Here is a 19,193-nt window from a genome sequence, read left to right as displayed (position 1 = left end):
TCCTATAGAGACATGAGCTTTATGCTATGTGTCTTTTTATCAGTGCTGTGCATACACCAGTGTATTTGGTATAGCTTTTGAAGTTGGATCAATCTATGCATTTTAATCTTTTAAAATATTCTGTGCATATTTTACTGTATTTCTTTACTTTTTTTGGTTCTAATGTAGACACATTATGATTTATGCCTCATTGCTGATATTTCCATTTTTAGGCAGGTCCTTTGCCATGTGTTTTAGCTTTTAACATTGTATTCCTAGGGGTTGGTCTGCATTATGATAGGTTATACTAGTTGTTGTGTTAATGTATTTTTTTTCCTTCTTGTAGGGAGCGGTTTTAAATAGCTGCTGCTGCCCTGCCCCTCCTGCCTGAGGGCATTTTGTGTGTCAGCCTACATTTCCCATGATCCTCCCCTTGCCTGCAATGCACATGACAAGCAAACTTCCTGTTTCAGCCTGCCTACATTACCCATAATCCTCTCCTGCTTACATCATATAACTAAATGTGACGATGACCTATCAGATTAAGCCTTCTTCCTGCCTATGGCCTGCCCCCACCCTATATAAGTTGTAACCATTTTAAAAATAAAGGAGACTCGATTGGAATCTCATCCTGTCTCCATCTCTCTTTTCTCTTGTCCTGCCCCCATCCCCGATCCCCTCTCCAGGTTGAGACCCATAGATTGATCCGCAGGCCGGGTCACCTTCTCTCTTTAAAAGGCAATGTGGCTTTAGATAATCTGCAGATAAAAGAAAATGCTCTGGTAAGTCTTTTTTAAAACTACGCTAATAACTCAGTTAATTTGGTTACTGGGCATCTGGTACCAGGTACCATATAAAGTGATTGAGTCATTTTATTTAATGACAATGATTTTCCATTAGGAAATCTCAGATTAAAAATACAGAAAAAAATTTCTCCTAATGATCAAGATAGTATCTTTTGGAAAGTGGAACTTTTACATAACCTAACTTGACTATAACATCATAGTCTACATTTTTCTTCTGAATTATCTTTACACGTTTTTCAACTAAATAAGGGCTTGACTTTAACAACTATGTAATGAATTATAGTAGTCTGGCATTATAAAACAGTAATAATAAGAAAAAAAGAATTTTTTTAAAAAATAAGAATTTAAAAAAAAATACTAACTGCAGAAAATAATTTTTGTCCCTTACTGTGGAGCAAGCAAAACAATTTTTCTCCTATCCCATTTGCTTTCTATTTAGTTTGTTGGGTTAAATTTACATTTATGAAGTCACTTCATCACATTTTCAGGTTCCTAATTTCTAGTTAATAATATCTTTCTGCATTGGTTTAATCATCTTTAAATCACACTTTATTATTTATTTATTTGTCTTTTTGAGACAGGATCTTGCCATCTCTTTCTGACTGGCCCTGGGCTCACATTGTAGCCCAGACTGGCCTCTAATTTACAACAATTTTCCTGCCTGAGCCTCAGGAGTGCTGGGATTATAGGCACGTATCACTACGCCCAGCTAAAGCACAATTAATTTATAGCATTAAAATACCTGTGTTTGTGGCTTGAATAAGATGAAAAATGAACTGGAGGGCTGGGGATTTAGCTCAGCGGCATAAGCACCTGCCTTGCAAGCAGGCGGTCGTGAGTTCGATCCCTGGTACGGATAAAAAGTTAAAAAAAAAAAAAGAAAAATGAACTGGAAAACTGTGGGTCCTCAGAATATTTGGATCTTTTTTCCTGTGTTTATATGGCACATCACAACTTTTAAATTTTGTCCAAAAACTTGAGTTATTTTTGTATTGTTAGAGATTGGAATAAAGCTTACTTTTCTCAGTTTATGTCAATATTTTATAAAAACATAAGTATAAATAGAATTATGAGCATAGAAAACAAATTGAATTCTTAGCCTAAGTTGAAGAATGTATCTTTAAAATTTTTTTATTTATTTATTAAATATGAGACAATTATTTAGTTAGTTTTTTTTTAAGTTACTGTTTTAGTTACTGTGTGAGATAACTTCCTTTTCTTGTTCTAGCATTTCAAACTATGTCTGTGTGTTTAAGTTAATGGAGCTTATATTTGATTTGATTTATTAGGGCAAATTAACCAATTTATCCACTTCCATTTTTAAACTACAAGCTGTTTAAATTTTTCTTATTAATAGTTTTCCATGTGAATTTTTTATGCAGAGTCAAAGTTCAGTAAAGATTTTTTTCTTTTAAAGCTATAAACCCTTTTCTGAATTACTGAAATACGGAAAATGCATTATTTATTTTTTTCTTTAGAGGGTACTGTATTTCTGTATATACGTGATACTAGAGTAACTTTTTGGGGCTTAATAATGTGAGATGTCCTTTAAATTTCTCTTTTTTCCTGAAGAGTGAATTCGACGTTCCTTTTAAAGTCAAGGCTCGGCAAATTGGTAAGTACTTAACTTTTTGTATGAATTATTATTATTCCTTTGTTTTTTATTTTTTTGCATTACTTAAACTAAGAAATGGTGTTAAGCTTGACCAAAAGTGTGAGAAATTTTTGTCTTCCATTAGTGCTTATAGAGTTCTGAACTTAATACACATAACATATAAATAATACCTACCTGAATGTTTTGGCAGAAGGGTAGAAGTTACCCTCCAAGGTGAGGGGACATTTAAACTGCGTCTGTGCTCTTCAGGCTTGGCTCCGCTGCATAAATACAGCATTGGCTTGACTATAGATATCCACCTTGTGTAAGCTTTTCTTTGTTTGTGAAAGTAGTATAATTCATAAACTATTAATAAACTTTAAATGCAGCTTATTTCCCTCACGTTTTGTTCAACCATTTTCGCTTGCTGTATTACACAGCAGTGTGGTACGGATGCTATGTTTTGGTGAGTATGGGGTCTTTCTCTTTGCAGCTAAATTTTTTTTGTTTGATTTCTGGAATCGAACTCAGGGCCCTTGCACTTGCCAGTAGGGTGCTGTGTCGCTGAGCTATATCCCTGGCCCTGCAGCTAAATTCTTACACTTAGACCATACACAGCTAAGTATATGATTTTCAATAGGAAGTTTAATCTACAAAGTTCTCCCAACTAATCCACACTATTGGAGATGTCTGTCTGTCAATCTATCCATCCATCTCTACACCCACACTTGATTCCTTATTTATACTGTAGAATCTTCACTTTTGCCATATCCGTCTATATCCCAGGAGTGTATCACACTGCTGCTTCTCTTCATTTGGTACTCAAGGTTTGAGAAGGCTTTGTTTTTCACTACTCCAGTGTCTTAGTAATTACTTACTTATTCGGGTCCATTTTTATGTGTCCTGTTAATGTAAAGGAATGTTTTCATGTTTTTTCACATTGGAAATAAGAGTCCCTTATTTTGGAAATATCTCAAGTACATGTGTCACCTTTTTTGTTTGTATTTTAAGTAGCATTGACTATTGTTGTGCTCTTTAGCACTGCTTGAGAAGTATTGTTGTTGAGGCCGTATGCTTAATGAAATCCAGAGTGTAGAACTTACAGCCATTTATTCATCCTTTTACTTTACATACATGTGCTAAATCCAAAACTCTGCCAATAGTTGTGGGAGAGGCTAGGGTAAATGTGGTATGTTTGCCTTCAAGGAAGTTACAGAGATCTAAGATTGGGACATAAGTTAAAATTGCATTTCTAGTATATTGGATGAGTTATACTGACATATGTTATATAGCTAACATATTTTATGTTATTCAAATTTTTTTTTTTGGTACCCCAGGGGTCGAACTCAGGACCTCATGCTTGCCAAAGTGCTTATGCTACTGAGCTAAATCCTTGGCTACTCAAATATTCTTACAAGGAGATTTGTATGTTGGAATAAGTTTTCTCATGATTTAAAATTTGTTCTGTTTTCTTTTAACGTGCCATGAGGACTTATACCTTTTCCAGGATTATTCATTGAGTATTGAGAAGGCCATTACATATTAGGATATAAAGTATATTTTATTTTTATCCTTTTCTGGTTTATGGAGTGTTTATATAAGTTATTAAATTTCTGTTCAGGGTTAAAATATTGTACCTAACTTGTAGAGTCAGTGTAGCTAAGTAAGCTGAAACATGGTTTGATTTTCTAAGAGCTAATCATATCTGTGAGCGACTCTAGGTTGTCCTTGTACTTAAATTAAAACAAAGTTCTTATCTCTGAAAGGAGGGGATAATACAACTAGCTGAGTTCCAGGACCTTCTGGAGGGATGAGGGCAATGAGTTAGGACAGAGGGAAGAAGAGGTGTAGGACATAAGCAGTCCTTTGTGGATATAGCACCTAGAGGAGCGCTTCCCAGTCTCGGTCTTCTGCTAGGAAGGCAGTCAGATACATTTTGTTATGAGATTGTGAGATGATTGCAAGTAATATGTGTATGGTAGTATCATGTATGCATTTGGTACCACAAGATTGTCAGAGGTGACTAGAAGCGCGGTGGTCTTAGCAGATCCCCTGCCTCAGAGCCCCTTAGAAACTCAGCACGTTACCAGCCAGAAAGAAATGGCGGGTATTTCTGGCTGAGTGCTGCAACCCGGCAGGACAGTCTGCATTCCAGATACTACTTTATTCCCTCTTCAGGTCACTGCATTCTTTATCAGTTCTTTGAACTTTGGGCATCTTCAATTACAAATGCCATTGATTCTTGTACTATGGCTTAGTGTGAGTTGAAAGATTCTTTTCTGCTGAAAGTCTTGGTCAGCAGTACTGAGAGAACTGTAGATGTTATATCATTATTTTTAAAAAGTTATGAGGAAGGAAGGTATTTATTTTTGGAACATAAAAAGCAGGGATAGGAAAGATGTGGGCAGGATTGTTACTAATACTACTAAGGGGAGACTGGGCCATGGCTGCATGGAGACCTGGACAGGTAGATACAGAAGGAGACAGGATGAAGGAGGACATGGGAGAAAATACCCAAAACAGATTTTGTCCATTTCAGAATTTAGCTTTCTTCTCTGCCTTTTGCCCTGCATACCTTTCTCTGGGAATTTCATGGGCTCATCTTTGAAGGACCTGACATTAATGACCTGTGTCCAAAAGAACAAATGTATTCTGCCTCCCAGTGGTTTGTAAATACAAGTTAGGAGTATAAATGGTCTGAGTCGTGTAACACTACTAACATCATAGCATTATTGATAAAGTAATTTATCTTGCCTTTAGAGCTACCCTCTTTTCATTGTGGCGGTTCAGTCCCCTGGGGCTCCTTGCTGTGTTGTGCTTTAGCTCCTGGCATCTTGCGCAGATACCATTTTACACTTGGGCTCTGGAGAGTCAGTGGCTGATATGAGTGGACGCGCATGGGTCTGCCCGCAGGGTTCTGGGTGCTCTCTCATGGGCTGCAAGGATTTGGGACAATTTAACCTCTCCCAGACCGAGTTTCCTCTGTTAAAAAACTGAAGGAGTAGCTGCTTCATTTCTCTTATCATTTTAGAATGTCAAATAAGAACTAGCAAGAAATTTGACAAATATAAAGAAGTTTGCTTCTACTAGTAGTATTATATGGAAAAAAGCTTTTAAATGCTAGTGTTGCAATTTTCCTGAGTAATAATGTATGCATGAAGAATTTTAATGATACTTTTAATGAAAAGTGAGAAATTTTTCTCTTATTGAGCAGTGAAACAAGGACTTAAGATTGAATTATGTTTCTGTAGGTAAATTAGCTTTGAAGATTCCTTGGAAAAACCTTTATGGAGAAGCAGTTGTTGCGACTCTAGAGGGATTGTATCTGCTTGTTGTCCCTGGAGCAAGTATGTTTTAAGTTATAACAATTCAGTGATATCATAGGGATATTAAATTGTTGTCTGGGTTAAATATCTAATGTATTTAGTAAGGTACGAATATGTATACATAAATAGCCACATTTGTGTGTATAATGTCTTATTATTATAAAGAATATATGCAGTGTTTTAAATTCTATTCTCTGAGTAATTATTTTGCATCTAATCTTTCTGTTAAGATGCTTTAGGCAAATTTATTAGGAAACGAAATGTAATAAATTGTTAAAAGTGTACTGATATGTTAATTTGCCCATTTCAAGATAAGAAAATTTATTCTTTATTCTATTTCACTGCTTCTGATTTTAAGTAAATGTTTTTTCAAAAATTTGTGTCAACATAGGTAAATTTTTAAGCAAATTGCATTATTTTAATTTTAGTGAATTTCTTTGAAATATTATAGTTTAACATCTTTAGTTAATTTTTTCCACTTGAAGAGTGTGATAAGAAAAATTTGGATGTTTTAGGATAAAATTACTTAATAATTTTCTAATCATAGTACAGATACAAATTTCAGTTTTGTATTTTGCTTACAAAGTTTTATTATATACATTATAAACCTTTAAGTAGCAGCAGCATTGACCTGTCTTTTATGTAAGATACGACATTTTTATGTAGTTTGTAGTTTGTCTAGTAGTAGTGACAATTTTGAAAGGCCGTAATGTGTTCCATGGTGTGCTAATGTTTGATCACCATTATAGCGAACCTTGTCGATATCTTTTTTTTACAAATCTTTTAATGTGTGCTTTTACTTTATTTCCTTAAGATACATCATCAGAAATGAGATTTCCTAGACAAAAAGGGTATATATTTTATGATTGTTGACACATATTCCTGAATTAATTTCTGAAAGCCTTTTTATCCTTTTACATTGATATCAGGTGGTATTGGATGGGAAATCATTTTTGTAGTTACTGAAAATTTTTCAGTAATTGCCAGTATTCTCAGGTATTTCTGTCTTCAGTTTCTCTTTTTATGTATCTGTATAGCCTTTTCCCTCTTTCCCTTTTTTATCTTTGTTTCTTTTTGTCACTTCTTCGCTCTTTTCCTTTCTTGGTTATGGTTTATAAATCAATAGAAATCGCTTATATTTAAGTATTTTGAGAAACTAAAGGATACAAAAGTGTTTTTGAACTTAAAAAATATATTATGTTACACATTTGTAGTAAGTTTGAACTTTTCACATTTATTTATTGATTCCATTTCTTTTGTGTGATTAACTACACATTTTTAGGTATTAAGTATGATTCTGAGAAAGAAGAAAAATCCTTGCAGGATGTTAAACAGAAAGAGCTTTCCCGAATTGAAGAAGCCCTTCAAAAAGCAGCAGATTAGGGTAAGTAAGTTTATGTTTTAGATAACTTAAGCCTGATATATAATGCATACTATAGATATATTTAGTGTTTGTAAAATTTGTTTTACTTGACAAAATAGAGTGTTGCTCACTGTCATGTAAAAAAAAAGAAACTTTGATTTTATTTCTAGAGAATTGGCTTCCTTGTAGAAATGATTACTTTTGTCCTTTTGTTTTACCATATCAGTTTATATTCCCCAGAATATGAAATTCCTGATAATAACAGAAAACTCCTAAATTTTAGATTCTGTATTTAAAATGTTAATTCTGTCAAAGTACTATATAAATATACCCTGAAAAATCCAAAGCTTTGCCAAAAAAGACTTATGATAAGAAAAGGCAGCTTGGCTTTCAACATTTGCTGCTCTTCAAACCCCCTCCTGAGAGGGAATCACAAGCCTGAGCAGCAGACACTCTGCTGTTGTGCAGCTTATTAGTGGAAGGCTGGCAGGCATTGGCAAGGACTCCTGCTGTGGTGAGTCAAGGAGTTTACCTCTGTTACTGCCTCTTCTAACCTGCATTGCCTTCTTCCTTATCCCATAATATGGATGCATCATAACTTTGGCAATTTCTGGTTAGTACTTACATTACTATGACAATATTATTGTGCACTGCATAGGTTAAATAATGGATGGTGGTCATGTGTCCTTCCTTCTGTAGTCATTTTTCTTGCATTGTAAATGCTTTTTATTTGCCTAGTCTTCTATGTATACTTTAAATTTTTCATGTTATGTGAAATTGATCTGTTATATGACTGTGAAAATTGTTTTCAGGTTGTCTTTACCCATCTCTTGGTCCTCTCCACCTCTTTTTCATGAAGTTTTCCCTTTGAACTGTTGTGTTTTTTGTAGCACTAGGTGTTGACTCCAAAGCCTTTGGTTGAGTAGGCATTATGCTGTACCGCTGAGCTCCACTGCTGGCCTTGAACTGTTTCCTGTTTCATTCTATTTTGTTTTTTAAAGGCTTGTTATATACTTGTCTTCCTCGACACTGTTCTTTGTTGCTCTTTCGCATTTAATTAACTATATCTAGTTCTCTTTCCGTTTTTCTGTCTTTGCTTTCCCATACTCCTGTTATGGGTGTTGTCATTAAGAGACATTTAGTAGCTTTTAATGTAATTTTGTAAAATTTTTAAGTCTAAATGTTGTTTTATTTTACTTCTAGCCTTGTGTATTTTGCCTAGGGATTAAACCCTAGGTAGAAAATCAAGAATTTGAAGGATGCTTTTGAGAAGTCAAATGTCAGTCTGCTTACACATTGTTGGAAACGTAAAACTTAGAAAATTATTATATCCTCTTGTCAGGGATCTTACATTTGATTTGGACAGAGAGGCAGTTGTATAAAGATAAGCAGGAGAAAGTGTGTTGCATCCTGATTAAAAGGTGCAGGCGTTAGGGCAGCTGAGAATTGGACTTATCATGTGCAGCACAAGAGATTGGGGCAGAAGGTGTCGTGTTGTTTACTTCAGCTAGCTGTGAAGAGTGCAGAAGAGTAAGAGGTGTAGGGAGCGGTTTTGAATAGCTGCTGCTGCCCTGCCCCTCCTGCCTGAGGGCATTTTGTGTGTCAGCCTACATGATCCTCCCCTTGCCTGCAATGCACATGACAAGCAAACTTCCTGTTTCAGCCTGCCTACATTACCCATAATCCTCTCCTGCTTACATCATATAACTGAATGTGACGATGACCTATCAGATTAAGCCTTCTTCCTGCCTATGGCCCGCCCCCACCCTATATAAGTTGTAGCCATTTTAAAAATAAACGAGACTCGATTGGAATCTCATCCTGTCTCCATCTCTCTTTTCTCTTGTCCTGCCCCCATCCCCGATCCCCTCTCCAGGTTGAGACCCATAGATTGATCCGCAGGCCGGGTCAAGTGGCGACCACGAAGGGACCTCACCTGGCACGAGGGATAACGATGTGGGACCGTTCACAGGAGTAAAGCGCTGGCCAGCGTGACTGATTCAAGGACATCGTTCCTGTGATCTGTGCAGACGGCCACCTTACGTCTCGCCTGAATCACGGTAGGTGAACGGCATTAACATGGGACAAGCACTCAGTGAGCACGAATTGTTCGTGACTGGCCTCAGGGAGGCTCTCAAGATTAGAGGGATTAAGGTTAAGACAAAGGAACTAATAAAGTACTTTCAGTTTATACATTCAGTGTGTCCATGGTTCCCCCTAGAGGGTACGATTAATTTGAACAGGTGGAATAGAGTAGGAGATGCTCTTAAGGACTATTATAAAGTTTTTGGTCCAAAAAAGTTTCCTATAACTGCTTTTTCATATTGGACTTTAATCTCTGAGCTGCTGGCACAACGTCACGCAGATCCCCAGCTCGCGGAGACGCTTGCCCAGGGTGAGGCTGCGTTAGCTGCCTCCCACAATTGTACTCCGCCACCACCGGTCTTATCTAAGGCACCCAGCCCTCCCAGCTCTGTTGTCCTTGAGATCCCGGAGCCTGTTCAAGATGGCGATGTGCCGACACTCCCTTTGTCTGGAGACCACGAGGGTCCTCAAAATGGCGCCGCCATGGTCCCTCCTCCATACCGCCCTATTTACCCTGACCTTTCCAGTGGCCAGGAAGTTGATTGGTCACAATTAGCAGAAGAGGCTGCCCAATACCATTCCCCACCGGGATTTATGGCCCTCTTCCCAAGGGCACTTGTGGGTTAATTCTTGGACGTGGCAGTACAATATTAAAAGGGTTACAAGTTGTTCCAGGAGTCATAGATAACGACTATACTGGCGAAATTGTTGTCATGGCATCCTCTATCTCTGGCCTAGTTTCCATTAGCCAAGGACAATGTATTGCTCAGTTGGTGCTGCTGCCTTTAGTTCAAACTTCTAATGCAGCTGTGGCTTCCTACAGGGGAAATTCCTCCCTTGGATCCTCAGATATATACTGGGCTCAATTCATTTCCAAAGATAAACCCCTTATGGCTTTATTGCTTAATGGGAAAAGTTTCTCAGGGCTCATAGATACAGGTGCTGATGTAACAGTCATTAGAAAGGAGGACTGGCCTCCCACATGGCCCTTAGAAACCACTATGACGCATTTACAAGGGATTGGACAATCGAAAAATCCACAACGTAGTGCCAGTCTACTTACCTGGAAATATAAAGAAAACAATCAAGGACACATACAGCCCTATATTGTAGAAGGGCTGCCCCTTAACTTGTGGGGCAGAGATTTGCTACCTCAAATGGGAATGATGATGGGCAGTCCCAATGCTGTAGTCACCAAACAAATGCTCACTCAGGGCTTCCTTCCTAATCAAGGTTTAGGCAAACGAGGCTCAGGCATTAAAGTGCCTATTTCCCCAACTCCAAACCCCTCTAAAGCAGGCCTAGGCCATTTTCAATAGGGGTCATTGACCTTCCCGCGGCCCATGCAAAAGAGATTACTTGGTTATCAGACAAACCTGTTTGGGTTGATCAGTGGCCCCTTACCTCTAAAAAGCTCGCAGCTGCACAGCAGCTGGTGCAGGACCAGTTAGATGTGGGCCACATTGTCCCCAGTGATTCCCCTTGGAACACACCCATCTTTGTTATTCGAAAAAAGTCAGGGAAATGGAGGCTGCTACAAGACCTTAGGGCAATAAATAAGACCATGGTCTTAATGGGACATCTGCAGCCAGGACTCCCTTCACCCAGTGCCATTCCTCTGGGATTTTTAAAAATTATCATTGATCTTAAAGATTGCTTTTTTTCTATTCCCTTACATCCAAATCCAAAATACAATCAGTCCACTACAGATCCTGTTACTACTGTTCAAATAACTACAGTAAGTCCCTCAGCCATAACAGTTTCTCAAGCTCCACTACACCAGGCAGATCATAAACCTGCCCCTCAATATTCACATTCTAACCTGTTCAGTTTGATTAAAGGAGCATACATGGCTTTAAATCATACCCAACCTGATCTCACCCAATCATGTTGGTTATGCTTGGCTGCTCCTCCCCCATATTATGAAGGAAAGGCCCTCAATTTAACCTTTATCAGTTCTTCTAGCTCATCTGCCTGTGATTGGGACAATCACCACAAGCTGACTCTCCCTGACGTCTCAGGTAGAGGAACTTGTCTTGGGGACTCCAGCTGTCCACCAGCACTGGCAGCACAACTCTGTGCCCAGCTTCATTCCAAATTCAAGCCAAATAATTACCTCATTCCACCCCCAGGAACGTCTTGGGCCTGCAATTTTGGCCTATCACCCTGTATAGCAACTGCTGTTTTTAACAAGTCTACAGATTTTTGTGTTCTTGTACAGGTTCTTCCATGCATAACCTTCCACCCAGGAGACTACTACCTCCAGGCATCGCAGATCAGCTATATATCTAAGAGAGAACCTGTGACATTCACCTTAGCTGTGTTACTAGGATTAGGAGTAACAACGGGAATAGGGACAGGGACCACAGCTCTAGTGTTGGGAAATAAGCATCTAGCTCAATTACAGGCAGCAGTAGATCAGGATTTAAAAGAAATAGAAGCATATGTGACAGCTCTACAGGCGTCCCTGACGTCTCTATCTGACGTAGTCCTACAAAATAAAAGAGGACTAGACCTCCTATTTATGAAGGAGGGTGGTTTATGTGAAGCCCTCAAGGAAGAGTGTTGTTTTTATGCTGACCACTCGGGAGTAGTCAAAGAGTCCATGAGTAAACTGAGAGAGCACCTCGAAGAGAGAGAGAAAAGGAGCGCATCGGAGTAACCACCTTCTCCTCCATGTGGGAGGATCTCTCCCCTTACATTGCCCCCCTCTTGGGACCCCTAGCTGCCTTGCTGTTGCTGCTTACTGTAGGACCTTGTATTTTTCAGAGGATCGTGACACTCATTAATAACGTTAATAACAAGGTTGACACATTTATGGCAAAGCCCATTCAGGTATATTACCATTGGTTGGAAATAGCAGAACAACAAACTTATCGGGAAAATTCACCCACTGACGGCCCACATGATGCTGTGGCCCAGACGCCCTGAGGCACTGGACAGGCAGTCAGAGACGGGCAACTAGGACACATATGTAATGCCAATCGGCCACCTAAGACAGGTCCAGGACCAAGAGCTGTCCTGCAGGCCCATGACAGGTAAGGCTCGATTGGGTTCATATGAGGAGTCCTTGACCCAAGACAGGCGCTGTCCTCCCAGGGCCTGCCATGTTCCAAAAAATATATATAATAATAAGGGAGGAGATGTAGGGAGTGGTTTTGAATAGCTGCTGCTGCCCTGCCCCTCCTGCCTGAGGGCATTTTGTGTGTCAGCCTACATTTCCCATGATCCTCCCCTTGCCTGCAATGCACATGACAAGCAAACTTCCTGTTTCAGCCTGCCTACATTACCCATAATCCTCTCCTGCTTACATCATATAACCGAATGTGACGATGACCTATCAGATTAAGCCTTCTTCCTGCCTATGGCCCACCCCCCACCCTATATAAGTTGTAGCCATTTTAAAAATAAAGGAGACTCGATTGGAATCTCATCCTGTCTCCATCTCTCTTTTCTCTTGTCCTGCCCCCATCCCCGATCCCCTCTCCAGGTTGAGACCCATAGATTGGTCCGCAGGCCGGATCAAAGAGGGGAGAGTGAGGGTGGGAAGGTGTGTACTGCCTGTGATGGTTAGGGAGCTGCATAGGGTGTGGATCCCTGGAAGGCTGGGAAGCTAATTTAGGGTAATTTTAAGAGGTTGGAAAGCCTCAGTGATGCAGGCATTCTTCGGAGTACTTCATATGAGTTAGCTCAGTGAATTGTTCCCAACCAGCAGTTCAGGTACTGTTGCCATCTGTTTTAGAGTTGAGGAAGCTGAATGTTAAATCATTTGCTGCGTATGACACAATGAGAAAATGGTAGCTCTAGAATTTTAATATACTCTGACTCTAGATTCTGTATTCTTTTTTTTTAATGCTAGGAATCAAACTCAGGACCTTGTGCTTGCCAGGCAGATGCTTGTGCTACTGAGCTATATCCCTAGCTAGATTCTGTATTCTTAATAGTGAACTTCAATCTGCGGCCAGCAGGGAGCTAAATTCTCCTTTTGCCTTCTTTAAAAATCCAAAGAGGGGGTGGTGAGCCCTAAGGATTCTGACATTGTGTCTGAAAGCAGATCCTACCAATTTAAATGAGGACATTTCCGCTGACTCTGAAATTAGTGTTAAATATCACTTTTCTGAAATGGGCAAAAGAGCAGGCAAAGAGAACCAAAGGAATAGATTATTTTGTTCCATTTGAAAATTTGTAAAATATTTCAGTAGTATTTGCCTGTCTTGCTTAATTTGATTGTCACAGTTTTGATTAAGAATTTTTACTTTAATACTACGAAAATGCAGTTTGTATGTGGAAAGAATAAAAATGATGTCACTGTAAGTATTTCTTCAGAAGTAGATGGTTTGGTGTCATTGAATTTCAGTTGTCCTGTGAATGGTTTCTAATTCTCTTTGCAATCAAGGTTAGGTGTATTTTACACGTGGAAATTAAAGTTGTCTTTTAATGCTTTGCGTTTTGGTTATTGCTGCCATGTGGATACAGGTACACATTCAGGACAGTTCATATATGGCTTGGAAAACTTGGTTTACAAGGACGTCAAGCCTGGTGGGTATGCATGGTTAATTATTTTCAACTGTAAAAGTTATACTCTTATCCATGCTTGTGCTCTTAGAGGAGTCCATTTGATGGTGTGCCATCCTTTGAAAAATATGGAAATGTAATTCATACCTTTCCCTTTACCATCGTTTCCTTTTTCCTACCTTCTCCAGCCATTGATTCATTCACTAAACATTTGATTATCTCTTTGTGGCAAGCATGATGCTGGGTGCCAGTTGTTCAAGGTAAACAGGCACAGTTCCCTGCCCTTGTGAAACTCCAAAGTTTGATCTGTCGGTCACTGTGAAATTTATACTGCCTTTGGGATTTTAGTTTTCTAGCACAGTAGTCCAGTTTCTCAATTAAGTCCCTCCTCTCTCTTTAGCAGTGGTTTTCAAGCTTATGAAAGAAACAAAATGGACTTTTCAGGGTGGGGGGAACAGAACTATATTCAGAATTCTGATAGAAGGTCATCATGGCATTTTTTCTGGTATTCTCCCTGATCTGTTTGGCTTTAGAGGTAGTTCTGGGGGGTCTGTAGCCTACTGTTATGTAGAGCACGTTGATATTCAAAGCTTCATAAGGACAGATTGAAGGTTGCCCTATCAAATGCAATTATTTTAATACCATAATTTGATTTATTGCATTTTGTACTTTAAAAGTGTAAAGAATTTGATATATTACCCGCACTTAAAATTTAGTTTGATGAAATGGCAAGCGGGCTCTGTAACTCAAATTTTAGACAAAAAGCATTGTGCTAGAATTACTTCTGCACCTAGAAACTTGTTTAATATGTAGGTTCATTGTGACAGTTGGAAAAAGAATTTGCTTGGCAGATTCACAGCATTAAGTGAAATTACCCAGAAAGCACATTTCCTTGTAGCAAATCTACCCTTTTAGTTCGCTAACTATGTTACTTTGTTTTAGCTACTTTTATGTAAAAGGCAGCATGCAGATGAATATGGCTGTCTGTCCAGTTTAATAGGTTGTGGTTTTCTGTAGTCTGCTGCACAGTATTTTTTAATCTTTCTAGGTATGACCCATCCCCAATGTACAAATGAGTACTAGTGGCCCAGTGAGATATCTCACAAAATCCCTGGGTGCTATTGTTAAAAGCAGTGGAGAAGTCATTATAAAGGAACACCTAATGGATTTGGTTTTCTTCTTCCTTTGTAATGTGCATTACTTTGGATAAAAAATGAGATCCAGAATATTGATGATTCTGAAATGGGAACAGTTAATTTTGTTGATGATATTTTCATTCACTTACCCAGGAATTCCTGTGTACTTCATGATTATTTCTTTTCAGTTTCCAAACATATGTTCTTTCCCCTTTTGGTGTCAGTTTTTTTTTTTTCTTTTCTGATTCTAAGACAGTGGTTCTTCAGAGTCAAAAGCATTTTCGTAATCATGCTAAGATATTGCTTGATTTCGCACAGTGTCGGACATTTGCCCTGTTGGCACAAATGCGATAGTAAATTGCTGGCTCATGGTTCAAGGCAGGGCACCCTGCTGCGTTGGTAGTGGCTGTGTTCTTTACCACCTTGCCTTTTCAGTATTAACATTTTTCTTAAAGTAGGAAAATTACAATTTTAATAAACTGCAACTTTGATCACATGTCTCTTTAATGTCATATGCAACAAAAGAGCAAGTGTACTTAAGGGGTAGGTCTGAAGAAAGTGTTCATGCAGTTGGGTTGCCTTTTTTAATGGAAAATCATGTTTACCTGAAAAAATAATTGACGGATTATCATTATTCAGATTTGGGAGTTGTTCGATGGAACAAAGTAACTGAGGAATACTTTAAGAGTTTTGAAAACCTTACACTTGCTACTTTGAGCTTGACATTTCTTAATACTTAGAAGACTTTTCTGATGAGACTGTTGGTGATAGTAACTGATAGGACTTTGGATATTAAATAAGGAAATGACCCAACATTGGACAGGTTTGCACAGTTCAGATAAGCAACATTTCCAAATGCACTAGTAATGAATAGAAATAAATCATTTAAAAGGTTAAAGTGCAGAGCAAACCAATTGATTTTAATGCTAGTGAAAAGTTCATTGATAATGTTTTAGATTTCATGAGACAACTGCCTTTAAGAGACTACCACTTGGAATGTTGTATTCATAATTACTTGGAAAGGTCATGAAAATATTTGTCTTTCCCATTGTGTATCTGTAGTGAAATGATGTTTTTGCCATATCCTTCAGTCAGAACAACGTATCTCAAAAGATTGAATTAGAGGCGACACATGAATCCAGCTGTGTCGTGAGCCAGCTGTTTTTTTTTTTTAATTTAAGAGGAAAAAGAGAAAAACACAAAACAAAACAAAGCAGTGTAAGGTTACACATAATACAGAACTACAAAAAAAAACATAACAGTAAGAAATCACCTGTTAATAGATTACATATTATCATCTTGGAAATAGTTGCTCAAATCACAGTATCAAAGAATACAAAGTAGACATTCAAACAGAGAGACTGCAAACAGCTGTGTTCAATGATCCAAAAACATTAATATAGTCAGCTAATTTAACATCCCTAAACACACTTGCTGTTATATCCGTTAGAGCTCTTTTTTTTTCCCTCCCTCTCTTTTTTACAACAAAATTTACACATTTTGGATTTTATTACTCCTTAGTTCTTATTACTTTTTTGTGGGGGGGAGAGAATAAAGTCAAATATGGCAAAACAAAGCTGTCAGTCAAAACCAAGGATAGACATAGCACATGATGTAGAACAGAGTACAAGGTTATTAACAATGGTTATCAACATTGTCTCTTGTTTCCTTAAAAGGAATTGTCTATCTCATTAGATATTATAAAGTTGGACAAAACAGTGGAGAACAAGACCAATAAAACTTAGGCATTGTGAACATTACAGGACTTCCAAAGGAGACAATAGTCAAACCAGAATGGGCATCTTTGTGAATCTTATTGCCTTCAAATTAGTTGCCTATACCTTCAAACTTGCTACTATCGCACAGAATGGACCAGAGTCTAATCAGTCAAAACAAGATCTTGGGAGTATTACAGGACTTCAAAACAAGTTAATAGGAGATCAAAAAGAGTTACTACTATATATCCTAATTTTTTAAATTTTTCCCTTAATTAAAATAAACATAAGAAATAGCTAAATAATTTTTTTAAAGAATAGTAGTTACCATAGTGTCTGTCTTTTTCCTTAAAATATTTGGATAAAACTTCATATACTATAGCTTCAAATATTTCCATATCAAAAAGCCCAGAATAAAGCCTTTCTAATTAATAAGTGAAAATTTTATAAGGCTTCAAGGCCACATAATGGGGAATCATGATTATCACATATTTTTATATATTTGAATCATTACTTACATTAGGGAAACTATTCGGTATTCATACATGCGAGATTGATTTATTTCACTTATGAGTATGGTCTCAAGCTGCGCCCATTTATTGATAAATATCTCAATGCGATCCTTCTTTATAGCTGAATAATACTCCATTGTATAGAAATACCACAACTTTTTTATCCATTCCTCAGTTGATGGACACTTGGGTTGTTTCCAAGATCTGGCGATTACAAATTGTGCTGCTATAAACATAGGTGCACATATATCCCTGTGGTATGATGCTTTCAGTTCTTCTGGGAATATGCCTAGAAGTGGAATAGCTGGAATAAATGGGATTTCCAATCCCAACTTTTTGAGAAACCTCCAGACAGACCTCCACAAAGGCTGTACCAGTCTACACTCCCACCAACAGTGCAGGAGAGTTCCTTTTTCCCCACAGCCTCTCCAGCATTTGTTGAGCATTTTTTCATGTATTTATTTGCCATTTGCATTTCTTCATCTGAGAATTGCGTATTCATCTCAGATGCCCATTTTTGGATTGGATCTTTGAATTTTGGAGGTCTGAGTTTTTTAAATTCTTTATATGTTTTAGACAAGAGTCCCTTGTCTGAGAGAGAGTTCACTAAAATCTTTTCCCAGTTTGTGGGTTTTCTTTTCACTATGCTGGAGATTTCTTTTGACATGCAAAAACTTTTTAATAAGAAGTGGTCCCAGTTATTGATTCTGGGAAGTATTTCCCGTGCAGTTTGAGTCCTATTCATGAATTCTCTACCTACTCCTATGTCTCCAAGGTTTCTATCCAATTTGTCTTCCAATAGATTTAGCGTTTCTGTTTTAATATTCAGATCTTTGACCCATTTAGATTTTAATTTAGTACATGGTGATAGACATGGGTCTAGCTTTAGTTTTCGGCAAATGGAGAGCCAGTTTTTCCAGCACCATTTATTAAAGAGACTGTCGTTCTTCCAGTGAACCTGCTTGGCTCCTTTATCAAAGATAAGGTGGTTGAGTGTGTTTGTAGTTGTGGTTGTATCTTCTAATCTATTCCATTGATCTTCAGCTCTGTTTTGATTCCAATACCATGTTGATTTTACTACTGTTGCTTTGTAGTATAATTTCAAGTCAGGGATTGTGATGCCTCCTGCTTTGTCTTTGCTGCTTAGAATTGCTTTTGCGATTCTAGGTCTCTTCTGGTTCCAGATGAAATTTAGGAGTGATTTCTCTAGATCTATAAGGTATGTTGATGGTATTTCTATTGGGATTGCATTGAATCTGTATAAGAGTTTTGGGAGAATGGCCATCTTCACAATGTTTGTTCTTCCTATCCATGAGCAAGGGATGTCTTTCCATTTTCTGAGATCATCTTCAATTTCCTTTTTCAGTGTAATATAGTTTTCACTGTATAAGTCTTTCACTTCTTTCGTAAGAGTAATTCCTAAATATTTCATTTTTTTGCTTTATTAGCAAGCAAAAAAAAGAGCCAGTTGTTAAAAGGGTTGTAACCGTGTGACTCTTTCTCACTCCAAGTTTTTGTTTAGGAGTATATGCTTGTCTTCTTAACTATATGCTGTCTGTGTAATTATATATGTAATAGTTTATTATTTTTTTAGTGAATTAATCAAAAATACTTCAAAAATTCTGTTTTAGATTTCCAGCATAATTAATGTCAGTAAGTTACAACCCACAAAAGATAAAAACTCTTTCAAAGCCTCAGGTTTTAAGTGTGTCAAAGGATCCTGAGACCAAAATATTTGAAAACTGCTTTAGAGCATGATTGAGAATAATAGATTTATTATTTACCAGATTAGTTAGAAATGTTCTCTAAGGAACTATGTAGTACTCAGCTGTGAAACCGTTCAGAGAAGTGTAATGTGGCATCTCTAACATGGAGTTCAGAGACGTGACAAGGGGCTGGAACAACCTTGGAACAACAAGGACAGGTCAGACAAGAAGAGACCCTGCTGTTCTAGCCAGGTAGAATGATTTTCAGAGCTAGTGTCTTACTTGTTTGTTTTCACATGGTATTTGAGAACTCAGTCTTTTTATTTATTTATTTAATTTTGTTTTTTGAGACAGGATCTCCTTATGTAGTTTAACCTGGCCTGAGTTCGTTATGTTGTCCAGGGTAACCTGGAACTTGGCCTTCATTTTCCTGCTTTAGCCTCCCAAGTGCTAAGA

The 19,193-nt window shown here is 37.8% G+C and overlaps 1 protein-coding gene across 1 annotated transcript in view; it reads left to right on the top strand.

The window, feature by feature from the left end:
- Positions 1 to 19,193, top strand: part of LOC106027237 (intermembrane lipid transfer protein VPS13C-like) — a 130,462-nt gene that overhangs the window by 8,268 nt on the left and 103,001 nt on the right. The window contains 5 exon segments of the mRNA XM_063243363.1: positions 718 to 761; positions 2,358 to 2,400; positions 5,631 to 5,726; positions 6,988 to 7,089; positions 13,630 to 13,692. Of these exon segments, the coding sequence (XP_063099433.1) occupies positions 718 to 761; positions 2,358 to 2,400; positions 5,631 to 5,726; positions 6,988 to 7,089; positions 13,630 to 13,692 (348 nt within the window).

This window comes from Cavia porcellus, unplaced genomic scaffold, assembly GCF_034190915.1.
Source record: "Cavia porcellus strain 051 isolate PalLab524CR breed Dunkin Hartley unplaced genomic scaffold, mCavPor4.1 scaffold_38, whole genome shotgun sequence".
Classification (NCBI taxonomy): Eukaryota; Metazoa; Chordata; class Mammalia; order Rodentia; family Caviidae; genus Cavia; species Cavia porcellus.
This window is presented reverse-complemented; position numbering and strand designations above follow the sequence as displayed.